At 40.5% G+C, this 17,181-nt stretch overlaps 1 protein-coding gene across 1 annotated transcript in view; it reads right to left on the bottom strand.

Moving 5' to 3' along the window:
• The window catches only part of Gphn (gephyrin), a 409,924-nt gene extending 403,513 nt beyond the window's left edge, over nt 1-6,411 (bottom strand). The window contains exon 1 of the mRNA XM_059278956.1: nt 6,211-6,411. Within this exon, the coding sequence (XP_059134939.1) occupies nt 6,211-6,274 (64 nt within the window). The 5' untranslated portion in view covers nt 6,275-6,411. The remainder of the gene's footprint in view (nt 1-6,210) is intronic.
• Between the last annotated feature and the right edge of the window lie 10,770 nt (nt 6,412-17,181).

The raw sequence follows: 17,181 nt of genomic DNA, 5'->3' as shown, positions 1-17,181 counted from the left end.
GGAGGGAGGGAGGGAGGGAGGGAGGGAGGGAGGGAAGGGAGGGAGGAAAAGATAGAGAGAAAGAAAGAAGTAGTTTAACTGGAAGCTGGGATAAGATGTTATTGGTAGAGTGCTTGGCTAGTCTGCACAAAGCCCTGGGTTTAATCGTAGTACCAGATAAAATTGGACTTAGTAACACATGCCTATAATCCCGTCACTGGGGAGGCTGAAGCAGGAGGATCAGAAGTTCAAATTGATCTTTGGTTAGGTAATGCAAGGCCAACAGCTTTTTCCTACTTTGAAGAAATCACTAATTTTCTCTAATATATTGCTTACATCCATGAATTCAAGAAACAACACAGTTGAGATGTACATTTCTTTTAACCCTAACTCTACCCCCCAAAAAAGTAACATTGCCAGAATACAAGATTCCTTAGGTAGAATTCAGGTTTTATTTTCAATAGTGACTTGCCTACTTAATAACATTATTCTTAAAATAAAAATGTATTTATATATTATTAACAGTAAAGGGCTTTCAAGAAATAATACAGCTGGAAATGCAACTCAGTAATAGTGCTTGCCTAGAATGCAAAAGGCCTCTGAGTTCAATCTCCAGAACGACAAAAACAAAAAAGAAAAAGAAAAAGAAAAAAGTAAAGAATATTGTATGACTTAGAAAAATAAATGTTTGGACAACTCCAGAGTTGAAGAGTAGCATCTCCTCGGGTGAAAATTTAGTGTTTTGATATTCTGAACAACTATTTCTGAATGGCTGAAATGCTAAATGGTCATGTAACTATAATATCTTTGTGTTCTAGCATTTAATTCCTACTGTACTCTTATTTTGTTCAAATAACTTTTGGTGATTTCAAATCTACAACTTAATATAGAAGTATATAATTATTAGGACAAAAAATGCCTTTTCCTAGCCAAGTGTGGTGATACACATCTATAATCGTAACATTCAATGAAGAGGCAAGAGATCTCAAGTTCAAAACCAACCTAGGTCATACAACAAGGTTCCATCATTAAAAAGTAAAAATTTTAAAAAGCCCTTTACAAAAAAAGGTTCATCTTTTCCTAACATGTATTACTCTTAGTGAAAATTAAGGTAATGAATTATTATCTTTAAGTACCTTGGTCACCAAACATTATCAGTGTTACCTACTAAAATACTGAATCCACACTGGAGCAAAATCTCCATGACTCTCCATTGTTGCATGCATGCATTTACCTACTAAGACAATGAATCCACACTGGAGCAAAATCTCCATGACTCTCCATTGTTGCATGCATGCATTTACCTACTAAGACACTGAATCCACACTGGAGCATAATCTCTATGACTCTCCATTGTTGCATGCATGCATTTACCTACTAAGACAATGAATCTACACTGGAACATAATCTCCATGACTCTCCATTGTTGCATGCATGCATTTACCTACTAAGACACTGAATCCACACTGGAGCATAATCTCTATGACTCTCCATTGTTGCATGCATGCATTTACCTACTAAGACACTGAATCCACACTGGAGCATAATCTCCATGACTCTCCATTGTTGCATGCATGCATTTACCTACTAAGACAATGAATCCACACTGGAGCATAATCTCTATGACTCTCCATTGTTGCATGCATGCATTTACCTACTAAGACAATGAATCCACACTGGAGCATAATCTCCATGACTCTCCATTGCTGCATGCATTCATTTACCTACTAAGACAATGAATCCACACTGGAGCATAATCTCCATGACTCTCCATTGTTGCATGCATGCATTTACCTACTAAGACAATGAATCCACACTGGAGCATAATCTCCATGACTCTCCATTGCTGCATGCATGCATTTACCTACTAAGACAATGAATCCACACTGGAGCATAATCTCTATGACTCTCCATTGTTGCATGCATGCATTATTTCTCTGGCAATATTGTTATAGAGATTTTAAAGTAATAAAACTACTTACTACCTTGATGAACAGCTTCTTTCCAAATAGGAAAAAGGAGGTGAAACATGACACATACAAAATATATTGTCTGCTATGTAGTTGCTAAGACTGATTCCAAGTATAAATACTACTAAGCTGTTAAAAAGATTCTACAACTGCCCTACATCTGTTCTCTAGTTTTGTGGTAGAAGCCATTTGTTCACCTGTCTTACATTAATCATTATCAAATTATCACTAGTCTCTGCTATAAATAGTAACACAATTAGAGAACATTAGAAAAAGAAACATTAAATACTAGACTGGGTCACCAAGACTATATAATTTTCCTTCCCTACAAATCTACACCAGATAATGACAAGTAATATATTTATTTTAGAGGTACATAATCTTCAACATAAAATGTTTCAATATAGGGTTGGAGAGGACTCAGTGCTAAAATTGCTTCTGCCAAGACTGGCAGCTGAGTTTGTACCCCAAGACTCACGTGGTAGAAGAAGAGAACTGACTTTTGAAAGTTGCCCTCTGACCTTCACACATGCTCCATTACACCACACACACACACACACACACACACACACACACACACACACACACAATAAATAAAATTTAAAGATGTACAATCTAGTTATTTTCTTGATGAATAAACAGTATAACTGAAATAACAGTATTACTTTATCACAAACTGATTTTTAAATCCTATATGATTCAAGATAGTCAAGCAAAAAAGAATGCCATTGTTAAACATTTCCTTTTCTTTTATAATTCCAAGAAAGTTAATTCATATGATAAGCTGCACAGACTGTACAATATTTGTTAAATCCATAACTAAAATGAAGATCAGAAAAACATCCAGGGAATGGAGCGTTTCAGAGAACAAATGCTGTCATTCAATCGGCAACAACAATGTCATAAAGAAGGCAATTAAAAACTTTAGAAGTGACAATACAGTATTATTCAGACACACTGTAAAATGTTTATAGAGGTAGACTACATTCCACATTTCCCACTACCTTTGTAAACAGATTTAGATAAAACACTTAAAATTACTATTGTGAATTTGCAAAGAGACTTTTTTTCCCCTACTCCAGCCCTGAAATTGAGATCCTTCTTTTCCTCAGCCTGCCCATTGCTGAGGTTATGGACATACACCATCATTTCCATCACCAAGGCATTTTCATAAAACATTCCTTCTATCTTTAAGAAAGTCACAAACTACCGAGTGGTGGTAGAGCACACCTTTAATCTTTGCACTCCAAAGGTAGAGGCAAGCAGGTCTCTTAGTTCGAGGCCATCCTGGTCTACAGAGTGAGTTCCAGGATGGCCAGGGCTACACAGAGAAATCCTGTCTCAAACTGCTCCCCACCCCCCAAAAGAAAAGAAAACCACAACTAGCTGGATGTGATGGCACACCTGTAATCCAGCAATTGGGATAAGAAACAAAGCAGGACAAAGAGTTTAAGGCTAGCTTGGGCTACATAGCCTCGTCTAAAGAAGAAGAAGAAAAAGAGTCAGAAATTAGAACTTGCAAGAATCACAGTTTCAAGTTTAGTCTTTCAATTTACTCTAAAACTCAGGAAAGAATCCATGAACTTGAACGACATAGCTTTACTTTTGGAGGATTGTTTTTCCCAATGTTCAAGATCACAAGAAATGTCAACCCATAGAATTAAGCTGTTTGTAATAATATCAACTATTCACAGATTGATGGCTAGTGCTATTTCTACTGATTTTTCTCCATGCTTTTAGGTTCTATCATAGCAAATAATACTGTATTTATATCAGTAATTCTTCAAGAAAAATCCCTAGTTATTTCTGATTCAAATATCCATTTTATCATCAAACCTTACTGTCCTGTTACCCCTTCATCTAAATCTGCAGCTTTTTTTCATTCTTCAGCTACACCCTTATGGCTGGCCTTAGACTTTTCCTCCCAGATGACTGTACTCCATTCTCATGAGATGGCTCCTCTAAATTGTCTTTAACACCATTGCCAACCTTATCTTCTCTCCTTGACATTATGCCACCTACCTCTTCCACCTGGGCTTTTCAAGGCCTTTATGCTGCATTTTTATTCCGCTCGAGAGCCTCATCTTCAATCACATATTTATTTATAAGGTTGCTGCCACTGACTTTCAACTCCCCTTTAAAATGCCAGTTTCTTCTTGACCCTATTAAATGCACTAAATTTTTCCTTCAGGTAATCATATTTTCTGCTAATCAATTTGAACACAGAATCCCTTTAGCATTTATAGGCAATGTATTTAGACAACTTTTATACAATAATGATGCGCCCTTTCAACTGTTCACTTATCAATGTTATTCCTATCAGAGCGTAGTTAGACAAGGGTTGTATCTTTCAAAGCACTCTGCACAACACCTATGCACCATCACTTGACTAAATTAAGTTAATTAAATAAAAATACAGGGTAAGAGTCAATAAACAAAACATGCTCTTTAAAAATAAACCCTACAGCTTAACTTTTAAACATCCAGGGACTTTCAGTTTCCACAGATCGCGAACATATTTTGGTTTCTATAAAATTTCACTTTCACTCGACTTAATTTTCAAAGCATGGCCAACATTAAAAGTTGACAGTTGATAAAAGGTATGCACTTTTACATCACACTGTCAGATTCTTTTAAAGTCGACAAGATCAACTCTAAGAATTGTGAGTTACAACTAAGTTTTCATACAAGGAAACAGTTGCAGCAGGAAAAGATGGACTTTATCTGCATATTCTGATGTGAGGGGGATGTCCTTCTCTGCAATTGATTTAGATTAGTTTCTTTACTCCAGAGGCTTTGACTCAGGAAAATTCAATAAACTGCTCTTAACATCTGCAAAGATATCAAGGAAAGGATATCCAGCTACTAAAAAGGGGAAACCGGAGCAGTGGGTATCCTCTTTTCATAAAAGTCAGCAGCTAAATTAAGCACTGTAGTCGGTATCTGCTGGCAGAATCAAAGATTTGTTTCTACCCAATAATAAAAGCAAGTTTCATTCCATTTAGTTCCTTCCCGAGCATCATCTCAACCTGTCAGAATTCGACAAGAAGAAAAAAATTTAAATGAAGTAGGAAAGACGCTAGGATTCCCATCTACATTGCTTCTTTTTCCGAAATCACACCACTAAGTCTTGGATTTCCTTTACTCCAAACTAAGCCTCAGCCTCCAAATATAATTCTTTAACCCCCGCTTCTCCATTCAATTACACTTAAACCATGCCAACCACAGAACCACAGCCGAAACCCCTCCAAATAGGCTTGCTGTTCATCTTAGAAGTCATGCCCTGCAGCAACTGCCTATCTCCAAACTCAGGGATATCTCCCAAATACAACGCAATGGAATCAGACATGCAAAGCACACACGACTTCTGCGAGGGAGGGAAACGCGACCCGAGAAAAGTGCGCTCTTCACCAGTCTCAGGACCATCTACCGGGGCGTGGGGATTGCGGGGGGGAGGGTCCCCAAAGGGAGGGGGAGAAGAGAGCCCGACTACTCGGGGAATCCTTCCTTCTTAAGAAAAAAGGGCTGGATTTCCCGGCCACGGGAAGCAGCCGGTCCTCGCTAAGGAAAAGAGGCAGACAGAAGCGAGAGGGCCCTCTGCTAGGAAAAGCAGAAGGCAGGCACTTTCCGGGGTCCCGGACTATAGAGCCTATCACCTGGCTCCCGGGGGAGGTGAGGAGTGTCCCACCGGCTGCTGAGGGGACACCGGCTGCGAAGGGGCAGCAGCAGAGGCGGAGCAGAGTTTCCCCTGCCGAACCCGGGAGTCGTGTCGGGCAGGTGCCCCGGGGCCGCTGGGTTGGGGGGAGGGGAGCAAAGGGGGTGGAGATGGGATTCCCCCCTCTCGGGGAGAGCTTTAGTGGAGGAGGCGCCCGGCCAACCCCGAGCAGCGTGCTTCAGACTGCGGAGCCGGGATCCCGCCGCCCGCACCGGCAGCGCGGAGCCCCGCAGCGCCCGCCGCACCGGCCCCTCGGTCCCCCGGGGGCCGGAGACTTTGGCGGCCAGGGCTCTGGGGGCCTGACACCCCTGGGGCCTGCCCCGGCTCCCCCGGGAACCCCCGACTCCCCAGCAGCTCTCCGCGGTTGTAAAATACACCCCCCCGCCCTCCACACACACACACACACACACCCGGTTCCCCCTCCTCAGCCTGCCTTCTTCCCGAGGGCCGCAGGGGAAGCACCACCCCGGGCGAGAAACCTCCGGCAAGTCGAGGACAGTGGCCGTGGCGGGGCCCCCCGGACCTCCTCCTCCCAGCCCGGTTTACCTGTGAGGACTCCGACACGGATTTGATGGTCGTGGTTGGTGAGGATCATTCCCTCGGTCGCCATGTTTCCCAGCGCAGTCACCGCACTGACAGGAGCCGGGAGAAGCCGGAGCCCGGAGCGCGCGGGCCGGGAGCGCGCTTTGCCTCGGAGAGCGCGAGAGCGGGGAGCGCGAGAGGCGAGCGGGAAGGAGGGGGCCGAGCGCCCGGTGGCCTGCGTGGGGGGGGTGGGGAGGAGGGAGGGAGGGAGGGGAGAGGCTGGAGCGGGAGGGGGGGCCGCTGAGGGAGTGGGGGGGGGGAGGAGGAGGAGGAGGAGGAGGAGGTGGAGGAGGAGGCCGCGCCAGGAATGCGCGGGTCCGCGGAGGGGGGCGGAGTCGGGCCGCGCGACCCCGAGTCCGGAGGGGCAGCAGCGAGCCCCGGGGGGGTGGGAGAAGCGGCGGCCCTGCTTGCCCGGCTGCCTGCCCTGCCTGCCCTGCCTGCCTGCCTGAGCGAGAGCACACGCGGAGGCGGCGGCGGCGGCGGCGGCGGCGGGGGCCAGGCCGGCGAGACCCCGAGGCTCTGCGGAGTGAGACCCGAGACGCCTGGATGGCAAGAGACTTGAGGGGGGAAAAGGGAGCACACGCTCCGGAGGTTGCGGGGGCGGGCTCGGTCGGGGACAGGGGCGGAGCTACACCCCGAGGCGTGCAACTCGTGGAGAGTGAAAGGGAGGAGTGAGGAAGAGGCTCGGCTCGGCTGCCGGAGTGCCGCCGGGAGCGGGAAGCCGCCGGCCCAGCCTGAGTGGGGGCCGAGGAGACGCTCCGGGGCGCGCGAGTAGCGCGGGATTGGCTGGGCGGACGCGGTGCGGGGACGCGCGAGGCACGAAGGCAGCCTCGGCGGGCCCCAGACAGAAGCAATCCCCCGCCGAGCCTGCCGCCTCGTCAGTTCTCCGCCCGGCTCGCCCCGCCGCCGCGGAGCCTCTCTTGGACTAGGTGCGGTAGCCCCGAGCTGGGCTCGGCTCCTTTGAAGGCGCGGGTGAACCTGGAGGTGGCTCAGGAAGCGGCACGGGTGGCAGGACCGTGGCCACTGGGACGAGTGTCTTCTCCCCGGGGCCGGGGACGGGTTACCCTGGGCCGCCTCAGCGGTGACCCGCAGTCAGCTCGCCCGGACAGGATTTCGGTCTCCCTTCGCTTTAGCCCCAGAGACCGCCTGCCAGACCACGCCGAGGAAGAAGCCTCGGCTGCGTCTGCCGCAGGGCACGTGGAGTGGAGCTAGTGGCTTTCTCTCTTTCCGCCGTCCCCTGCTTCTGGCCCTAAGCATCCCAGCCACGACCTGTGCTTTGGGGTGAACTGCAGCCATCTGTTTAGAATGAGGGCGGGCGTCACACACTTTGAACCACGATCAGTTGCCATGGCATTTAAGTTTCATTTCAGGATTTGTGGACTATGAAATTACCATGAAAACGTGGTCATTTAGTCCAGTGTCCACTTCATAAATTATTATTAATCACCTCTATCTTATGTAGGTTTGCCCTTTAATGACTTTAAGTGTGTTTATGGTTTCTCATTTGCTCACTATAGGAATTTTTTAAAAATTGTCAAAAATGTTTTAATAATCCACACTCAAACACAAAATCTCAGAGTTGGTTTGATGGTTATATATGGGGTTTCTGGTGCAGTAAAAACTAATGTCCCGCTTGGAACATAATATTACTCATCTATTCACTGAAGATCCACATTGTGTCTTTAAATAATAAAGTACAAAAGAGATGATGGATGGAATTGAGGAAGGATAAAATAATGAAGTTTTTGGAGATATGTATAGCTAGTATTTCTGACAGTGGATTAAATTTTTAAGGCAGATCATGAACTCACCTCCCATAATTATTACCACCAAAGACCCTGGCAGCAAAAGAAGTTCTAACTGGTTTCAAAATGAATCATCCAAACCAAAGATGAAATAAAGTAGTTGGTTACATCATAAGCTTTCAAGCCTATTTTATTCTCTGTGGTACATGCAAATTCTATATGACTCAAAAAGTTTAATATTTGGAAATAACTTCTAAACTTGCCCGCTGACGGATTCCTTCAAACTTTAAAGAAGGTAATAGAATAAATGAGCACCCCCTCCAACTTAGAATATATTCGTTTTTCATGGGAAAGGTAACTAGCACTTTCACAAGTCAACAACAGAACCAAGGGACTTTCCGCGTCCATAGAAGTTGTAATGGTGAATTACATTAATTACATTTCTGTGCTCTGGCTTGAACTCAGGGCCTCACACACACTAAGTAGACACTCTACCACTGAACTATGTCTCTAATGTAAGTCATTAAAGTGTGTCCGAGTATGGTGAATATGAAGGAAATCTTCAGATACATGGATTGTTATATTTTACTAAATATATTTACTAAAAATATTTATTAGTACTAAAATTATGAAAAGTAATGAAGTTAGGTAATTGTAGATGCTTGTCTTCCAGTTATTTTGTTCAATATGTATATTTCTCTTCCAAATTCCATAAGCTTTAACAGTTGGAATTTATGCAGGAAAAACTTTACTGTCCCCAGTTCCCACAATTTTGCTTTCTGTGGTTTCAATTCTCCCCATATCTAGGGTCCAAAAATATTAAATAAAAATTCCTCAAGTTAGAGAGTATATATGATCATATCTCATTGTATACATGTATGATATTCTGGATAAAGAAAATTAAAGAAACAAAATGCCTAAAGGTACATCATTCAAAAGTTTAAAATGCACACCATACTTAGTGTAACGCAATCCCATGTAATTCCATTTGGTCCTGCCTGTACTGTGAATCATCCCCCTGTCCAACCTACCTAAGCAACGCATCCCTCAGTCACTGAGTGTTCATCTTGGTCATCAGAGCAGCTGTCCCAGTACCAAGTGCTTAGTGGTAATTCAGATATGCCAAAGAGAAGCTGTAAAGTGTGTCCAGTAGTGAAAAGGCGAAAGCTGAGGTTACTAAGGTGTGCAGTAAAAACTAATAAGGAAAATCGATGTGGGATTTGATACTGTGAGATTTCAGGTATGCATTGGGAGTCTTGGAATGATAAGTGGAGTTGCTATATTACAGTCTATAGACTTTCTTTCACTACTGTTACAGTATAGAAGCATCTCAAAATTCATTCTAAAATGAAGTATCAAGGTAACTTTTCTGGATGGTAGAAGAAAAGTAGTAGTTTCAAATATTAACAGTTTGTCTCAGGAAACTCATATGACCAGGGAAGAGTTGAATTTGAGAAACAAAAAAGTTGAATGTGTTTATAAGGAATTGAGTTGGCCATTTTACTGTGAGTATATAGATTTAATAATTAAAAATGAGTTTATCATCTAAGGCCACATAAAAGGTAAATATATAGAGTTTCATTATGAAGGTGAAAAATTGTATTTATCAGTAGGAGCCAAATTTGAAGGGTTGTTTCTAGTAGTAGTGTATTTACACTTTACAACTCCTACTTTTCCTGTAATTTATCAAAATTTCAATATAAGTAAGGCAAAATTTTACTGGGCTTTACTGGAGTCAGAAAATACTCAGCCCTAGATACTATCAAAAATTACTTTGAGACTGTATTATACTTCCTCTAAGGCTTTGTTCACTCTTGTCTTTTCTGACTGGCTAATGCCCAGAACTAAAACTGACTCAATTAAAAATGTGTGCAAGCGCCCTTTCAAAAAATTTGATACCACTAAATTGTGTACTTTACAATGGATAAAATGGTGGAAATTGTATATATTTTACTACAGTGAGAAAGTTAGGTACAAAGTGAAGCTTTGATTTTAGCCCGTATTTTTATAAAGAAAGTTAAATCATTAAGATGATCTTCAGATTGGCTAACTTAGGCATTGCATCGCTATCCTAGGATTACCATAACAAAGTACCATAAACTATGGTCTGAAATAGCAAATTTATATCTCATAGTTCTGAAAGCTAGAAATCTAAAATCAAGTTGTTAGAACTATGCATCCTCTGATAACTCCAGGGAGAGACATTCCTTTGCCTCTTTTAGTTAGCTACTCACCCAGAAGATGGGGATCAACCAACTACATCTTTACCAAGTGGGCTGAGGTTGAAGGAGAATGGACCTGGGTAAAGCTAGTTCCTTGATAACTTGTCAGTTAGGTAGACTCTTCTTCCAGACCCTCTAAATTAGCTACTTTCCTCATTGCAGAAACAAAATAACAGACAAAGGGTAGCAGTCCATCATGGTAAGGAAGTAATAGTGTCAGGAGCTTGTGGCAGCAAGTTACATTGTGTCTTCAGCCAGGAAACAGGGGTGGTACTCAGCTAACTTTCTGCTTTTTCAGTCCAGGACCCTAACCCAGCAAGTTATAATGGGTCTTCCCTCCTCAATTACCCTATGCTGTGGGATGTCCTGTGTGCTGTGAATATATGTTACTATGATTGATTGATAAATAAAACGCCGATTGGCCAGTAGCCAGGCAGGAAGAATAGTGTAGGCGGGACAAGGAGAGAGGAGAATGCTGGGTGGAAGAAGGCTGGGTCAGGAGACTCTGCCAACTGCCACAAGGAGAAGCATGATGTAAGATACCAGTAAGCCATGAGTCACGTGGCAACTTATAGATTAATAGAAATGGGTTAATTTAAGATATAAGAGCAGATAGCAAGAAGCCTACCACAGCTGTAGAGTTTATAAGTAATATAAGTCTCTGTGTGTTTAATTAGACCTGAATGGCTACGGGAGCCGGGTGGACACAGGAATACTCCAGTTACAACCCTAATTAGAGAATTTCTCAGAGATCTCCTCTAGGGCTTTGCTTTCATGCTGATTCTAAATCTCATCAACTTGACAATTAAGATCAATCATCACATCCCCCAACTTTCTCTACTATATGATAGAGTGTTCATTCTTTCTTGAGGGTCCCAATACATACCACCACCCACATGATCTCTTGATAGAAGGTAGAGAAGTTCTCAGGTCTGTACTGAAAATTTACAAATGTAGAAAGTCATGACTAATTTTATAGTTGCTTATTTGATATAAAGGAAACCAGAAACAACTACAAAAGGGGTTTCTGATTGGTAAAAAAGTATCAAATTTTCTCTTTAATATATAAAAAATCCAAACTTACAGAATGATATACATTTAAAAAGAAGAAAATGCTGCTAGATAAGGAAAGTGAAAGTTTTCTTAAACTAATATTAAGTTATTTGATGTTGATTAAAAAAACTGATGCAATTATTGGGTATATATAGTCTGCTATTGATAATATAGAATTGTATAATGATAAAGTTAGAGTAATTAGCATATCTATCACTTCAAACATTTACCATTTCTTTGTGCTAAGAGCATTCTAAATCTACTTTTCCAAGTATTTTCAATATACATTATTGTTAGCTATAGTCACTATGATGTACAATTGAAGGACAAATTTTTTGCCTATCCAATTATAGCTTTTTACTCTACTCTCCTCATCACCTCCATTTCCCCTCACCAGTCTGTGTTAACAATTGTTCTGATTTATATGAGAATGTTTTTAGATTCCACTTATGAGTGAGATCATGTGGAATTTGTCTTTCTGTATCTAACATTTCATGTTACATAGTACCTTCCAGGTTCATCATGGTGACTCAAATGCAGGATTTTCTTTTTATCACTAAATATTGTATTGTGCGCTTATTTCACATCTTTATCCATTCACCTGTTGTTGGACACCTAGCTTGTTCTCTGCCTTGGCTGTTGTGACTAGTTATGGAATGAACCTGGAAGTTCAGATGTCTCATCAACATACTGATCTTATGTCCTCTTTTTTTAATCTTCCTAGTTTTATTAGGTTTTTTTTTAAACATTTGTTCTCCCCCACCCCGTGTGTGTGTGTGTGTGTGTGTGTGTGTGTGTGTGTGTGTCTGTGTGTGTGTGTGTGTGTGTGTGTCTGTGTGTGTGTCTGTGTGTGTGTCTGTGTGTGTCTGTGTGTGTTAGGGGAGGGGTATTGAGAGGACAACTTGGGGCAATTCTTCCAACTTGTAAATTCCAAAGGTCAAACTCAAGTCATCAGTGCTGGCAGCAAGCACTCTAACCTGCGGAGCCATCTCAACAGCTCTACTCCTCCTGTTTAAAGGAACACCATAGTTTCTGCAGTCATAGATCTACTAGTTTTCCTTCCTACTAATACTGAGTTCCCTTCTCTTTGTATGTCCACCAGCACTTACTATCTTTTGTCTTTTTGATAACTGCCAGTCTATTTGAGTGAGCTATATCTTATTATCGTTTTAATTTTCATTTATCTGCCTTATTATATATCTGTTGCCCATTTTCAGATCTTCTTTTGAATATCTAATCAAGTCTTTTCCATGTTTCTAACTGCATTACTTGGGTCTTGCTATTGAATTGAGTTCCTTATATATTCTGGATGGTTAATCTCTTGTCAGATGTACAGTCTTCACATATTTCTCCTGTTCTTTAATTTTTTTCTTCCTCTATTATCCAAAAGTCCTTGCCTAGTATACTGTTGCAGAATGTTTCCTCTATCCTTTCTCCTGTAGTAGTTACATAGTTCAGCCTCCTTTTTTTTAATGTTTTTTTTTCAAATGCTTATAGTTTCATCAGTTTTCATTACATTGTGTGTGTGTGTGTTTGCATTTGCATATGCACACATACCACAGTATAGAGATCAGAGGACAACATCAGGAATTGTGTTCCTTTCACTACATAGGTCCCAGGGATCAAACTCAGATCCTTAGGTTTGGCAGCAGACACTTCTACCCACTAAGCCATCACCAGCCCCCACATCAATTATTGAAGAGAATGTTCCTTCCCCCAGCTTACGTCCTTAACAGTGTTATCAAAAATGAGGTGGCTGTAGATGTATAGATTTGTTTCTGGGCTCTCTGTTCTGCTCTGCTAGTCTATGTGGCTATTTTTATGTCAGGATCATGCTGTTTTGGTTACTATAGATTTGTAGTATTTTGAAGTCGTATAGTGTAATACCTTCAGTGTTATTCTTTTGGAGCTTTGGTAATTTGGGGTCTTTTATGACTCCAAATTTTAGATTTTTGTTTATGTGAAAAGTAAAATTGATTATTGATTATTGGTATCAAATAATCATTGCATTTAATCCTCTCTTCAGGTAATAGGGATATTTTAACAATATTTTAATTCTTCTGACCATAAACAAGGGCTATCTTCTCATTTATTTGAATTATTTTTAGTTTCTATCATTGGATCAATATTTTATATTTGTTAGTGTAAAAATCTTCATCTCCTTGGTTATATTTATTCCTGACTGTTTTTGTAGCTATTTATAACTGGTATTGTTTTCTTTTAAACATTTTAAAATTTTTATTTATATGTACTGTGTGGGCCTGTTTATTAATATGTGTACCCAATTGTATGATGCCCTTGCAGGCCAGAAACAGAAATTATAAGTCATTATGAATTGTCTGATGTGGGTACTGGAAACCAAATCCGGGTCTTCTACAAGAGCAGCAAGTAGTTCTCTTAACCACAGATCCATCTCTCCAGTCCCACGATTGTTTTCTTTTTTCTTTTTTTTTTGGTTTTTTTGAGACAGGGTTTCTCTGTGTAGCTTTGCGCCTTTCCTGGAACTCACTTGGTAGCCCAGGCTGGCCTCGAACTCACAGAGATCCGCCTGGCTCTGCCTCCCGAGTGCTGGGATTAAAGGCGTGCGCCACCACCGCCCAGCTGTTTTCTTAATGTCCTTTTTAGAGAGTTCATTTTTAGTATATAGAATCCCTATATTGTGTACTTTTAAATGGATAAAATGTTGAAAATTGTATATATTTAACAACAAAAAAGGTGGAGACAGCTATTATATATCATATATTCTATGTATATACTATATGTCAGAGATAAAGTCTTTGCCTATAATAGGCAAATATCTGGGTTTGGGCACCAACACTGGAAAAGTAAATAAAATTTTTAAAAGAATAATGAAACTTGATTTTTGTGTGTTGATTTGTATCCTGCGACTTCACTGAATTAGTTCTAATAGACTTGGGGGGTTGCATCTTCAGAGTTCTCTGTGTGTAAGATCATGCCATTTGCTAATAGGGAAAGTTGGACTGCCTTCTTTCCAACTTGAGTTTTCTTTAGTTCTTTCTCTTGACTAATTGCTCCAGCTAGAACTTTCAGTATTACAGTGAACAGATGTAATGGAGAAGAGCATCCATAGCTTATTCCAGATCCTTACAAAGCTTTCTATTTTATTCTTTAGTTAGTGTGATGGTACCTGTGGGTTTAACATAATTTGACTCTTATTATCTTGAAATGCGTGTCTTCGACATTTTATTTTATTTTTTTTTAGAATTTTTATCATGAAGAGTTGTTGAATTTTGTCAACTACTTTTCCTACCTCTAGTTCCTGTCTTGTATTACTGTAATGTATATTACTGTTTTATATAGATTAAACTATCTTTGCATCAATGAGATGAGTATCACTTGGTTACAGTGAGGATATTTTTAAAGGACTGTGTCATTCAGTTTGCTACTGATGAGAATTTTTTCAAATATTTTCATCCAGGTTATTGACCTGTACTGTTTTTGTCTTGCTGTTGTGTGTCTTTGTTGGGATTTGGTATCAGGGGAATGCTGGTCTCATAGATCCATTTCCCTGATTTTCAATTTTCTTGAGTAGTTTAAGAAGTATTCATCATTTTTAAATCATTGTAGAATTCATCCATGAAGCCATCAGGTCCTAAGACTACTTTTTTTTTCAGATATTTCATCTTGGCATGTTGTACATATATAGAAATCTATCGTTTATTCAAATTAGCCAATCTGAGCACCCAACTCATCTTTTGTGGCATTGGTTGTCATGTCTACCTTTAAATCTGATTTTGACTCTTCTTGTTTTTTCACTTAGTTTTTATCCTTTCAAACGACAGCTATTTGCTTCATTAATATTTTGTGTGTTTTAAGAAGTATATTATCTGTTGTATTTTTAACTAATTACTTTCTAGTTCTTTCAATTCAATACTTGTTTGCATAATTGTGATTTTTTTTCCTTTTCTGATGTATTTATTAGCATAAATGTCTCTCTTAGAGTTGTTTTTGTTATGTGCCATAGGTTTGGGTGTATGGCATTTCTACTCCATTCCCAGATTTTTTTAAAAATTAATTTCTCTTATTCCTTGACGCACTAGCTGTTCAGTAATGCAGTGTTTAATTTCCATGTATTTGTAATTTCTGAAGTTCCTTCTGTTGTTTTCTATATACACCGTTGTCATCAGAAAAGATACTTGAGATGATTCTGTATCTAAGATATGTTAAGGCTTTTTTGTAGACTGACATATGACCTAATCTGAAGACTTACACTGAGGGAAAAATGTGTGTACTATAGCCTCAGGGTGGGATGTTTTAAACACCTCTTAGGTCCATTTGGTTTAGAGTGTAGTGTAAAGACAAAGTTTATTTTCTCTCTGAATGATCCACCCTTTCCTGTGAGTGGAGTGTTGAAACTGTTACTGGAGTGCAGTGTCTCTTCTTTAGACGTAATAATTGCTGTATGGATGTGTTCCAGTGTTAGTTGTGTAGCCACCCTTCATTGATCTTTTCATTATTATACAATGATTGTCTTTTTTATGATCTTTTACTTAAAGCCTGTTATATCTGATATAAATATACTATTCATGCCTTTGTTTTCATTTACATTTACATGGAATATTTTTTTCTTTACTTTTCAGTCTTTGTGTCCTTATAGGTAAAGACAGTTTCTTGTAGGCAGCATATTGTTGGATCCTGTGGTTTTTATACATTCGTTCATCTATTTCATAGCTTTAGTTTTTTTATTTACGTGTGTGTGTGTGTGTGTGTGTGTGTGTGTGTGTGTGTGTCTGTGTGTGTGTCCATACAGAGCTTTGGGGGTTCATATACATGCCACAGCATGTGTGTAGAGGTCAGAGGACAAGTTTTGAGAGTCCTTTACCATGAGATCAAACTCAGGTGCCCAGTCTGGCTTGCATGGCAAGAACTTTTACCCTCTGAGCCATCTCACTGGACCTCTTGATCTTTAAATTGGAGAATTTATTCTATTTACATTCAAATTGTCATTGACACATAAGTATTTACTACTTGCTGTGTTATAACTGTTGTAGGTCCTTTGCTCCTTTTATTATTTGCTGTTGTTTATTATTTGTTGCTATTATTATTTGCTGTTGTTAGTTTTCCATCGTGGTAAGCTCTGATTTTTCACTTTCTCAATCCTGTATATTCTGTAATTTATTTACTTTGTGGCTACTCTGTCAGTTCAACCTTTTGACATTTTGATATGTCATCTAAAAATGTATTGGGCTGCATTCCTATTTATAGCCTAGGAGCTGCAAATTGGAAACCTAGACCTAAAACTCATTTAAAATGTAATAATTGAACCAGGCGGATCTCTGTGAGTTCGAGGCCAGCCTGGGCTACCAAGTGAGTTCCAGGAAAGGCGCAATGCTGCACAGAGAAACCCTGTCTCGAAAAACCAAAAAAATAAAATAAAATGTAATAATTGTGGGTGGAGAGAAGGCTCAACAGTTAAGAGCACTTGTTCTTGCAAATGACCTGGATTCAATTCCCAGAACCCACATGACTGCTCACAGCTGTGTGTAAGTCCAGTTTCAGGGAATTGGGTGCCCTCTTCTGACCTCCACAGGCACCAGACACATACATGGCATATAGACATATGTGTGCACAAAATACCCATACACATAAATAAACCTATTAAAAAGTAATAGTTGTATAGCTAGGCATGGTGGCACACATCTTTATTCTAAGCACTCAGGAGGCAGGTGGATCTCTGTAAGTTTGAGGCCAGCCTGGTATACATAGTGAGTTCCAGGACACCCTGGGCTATGTAGAGAGACCCTGTTTTAAACAAACAACAAAATCATCAATCAATCAATCAATCAATCAATCAAATAGTTGGGAGCCTAAAAAGACAGCTCTGGTTAAGAATAATGGTTGCTCATCCAAAGGACCCAGTTTCAGTTCCCAGAATCTACATGGTGACTCTGTAA

This window comes from Peromyscus eremicus, chromosome 14 (assembly GCF_949786415.1).
Source record: "Peromyscus eremicus chromosome 14, PerEre_H2_v1, whole genome shotgun sequence".
Classification (NCBI taxonomy): Eukaryota; Metazoa; Chordata; class Mammalia; order Rodentia; family Cricetidae; genus Peromyscus; species Peromyscus eremicus.
The sequence above is the reverse complement of the archived record's forward strand: the minus strand, read 5'-3'. Positions and strand labels throughout refer to the sequence as shown.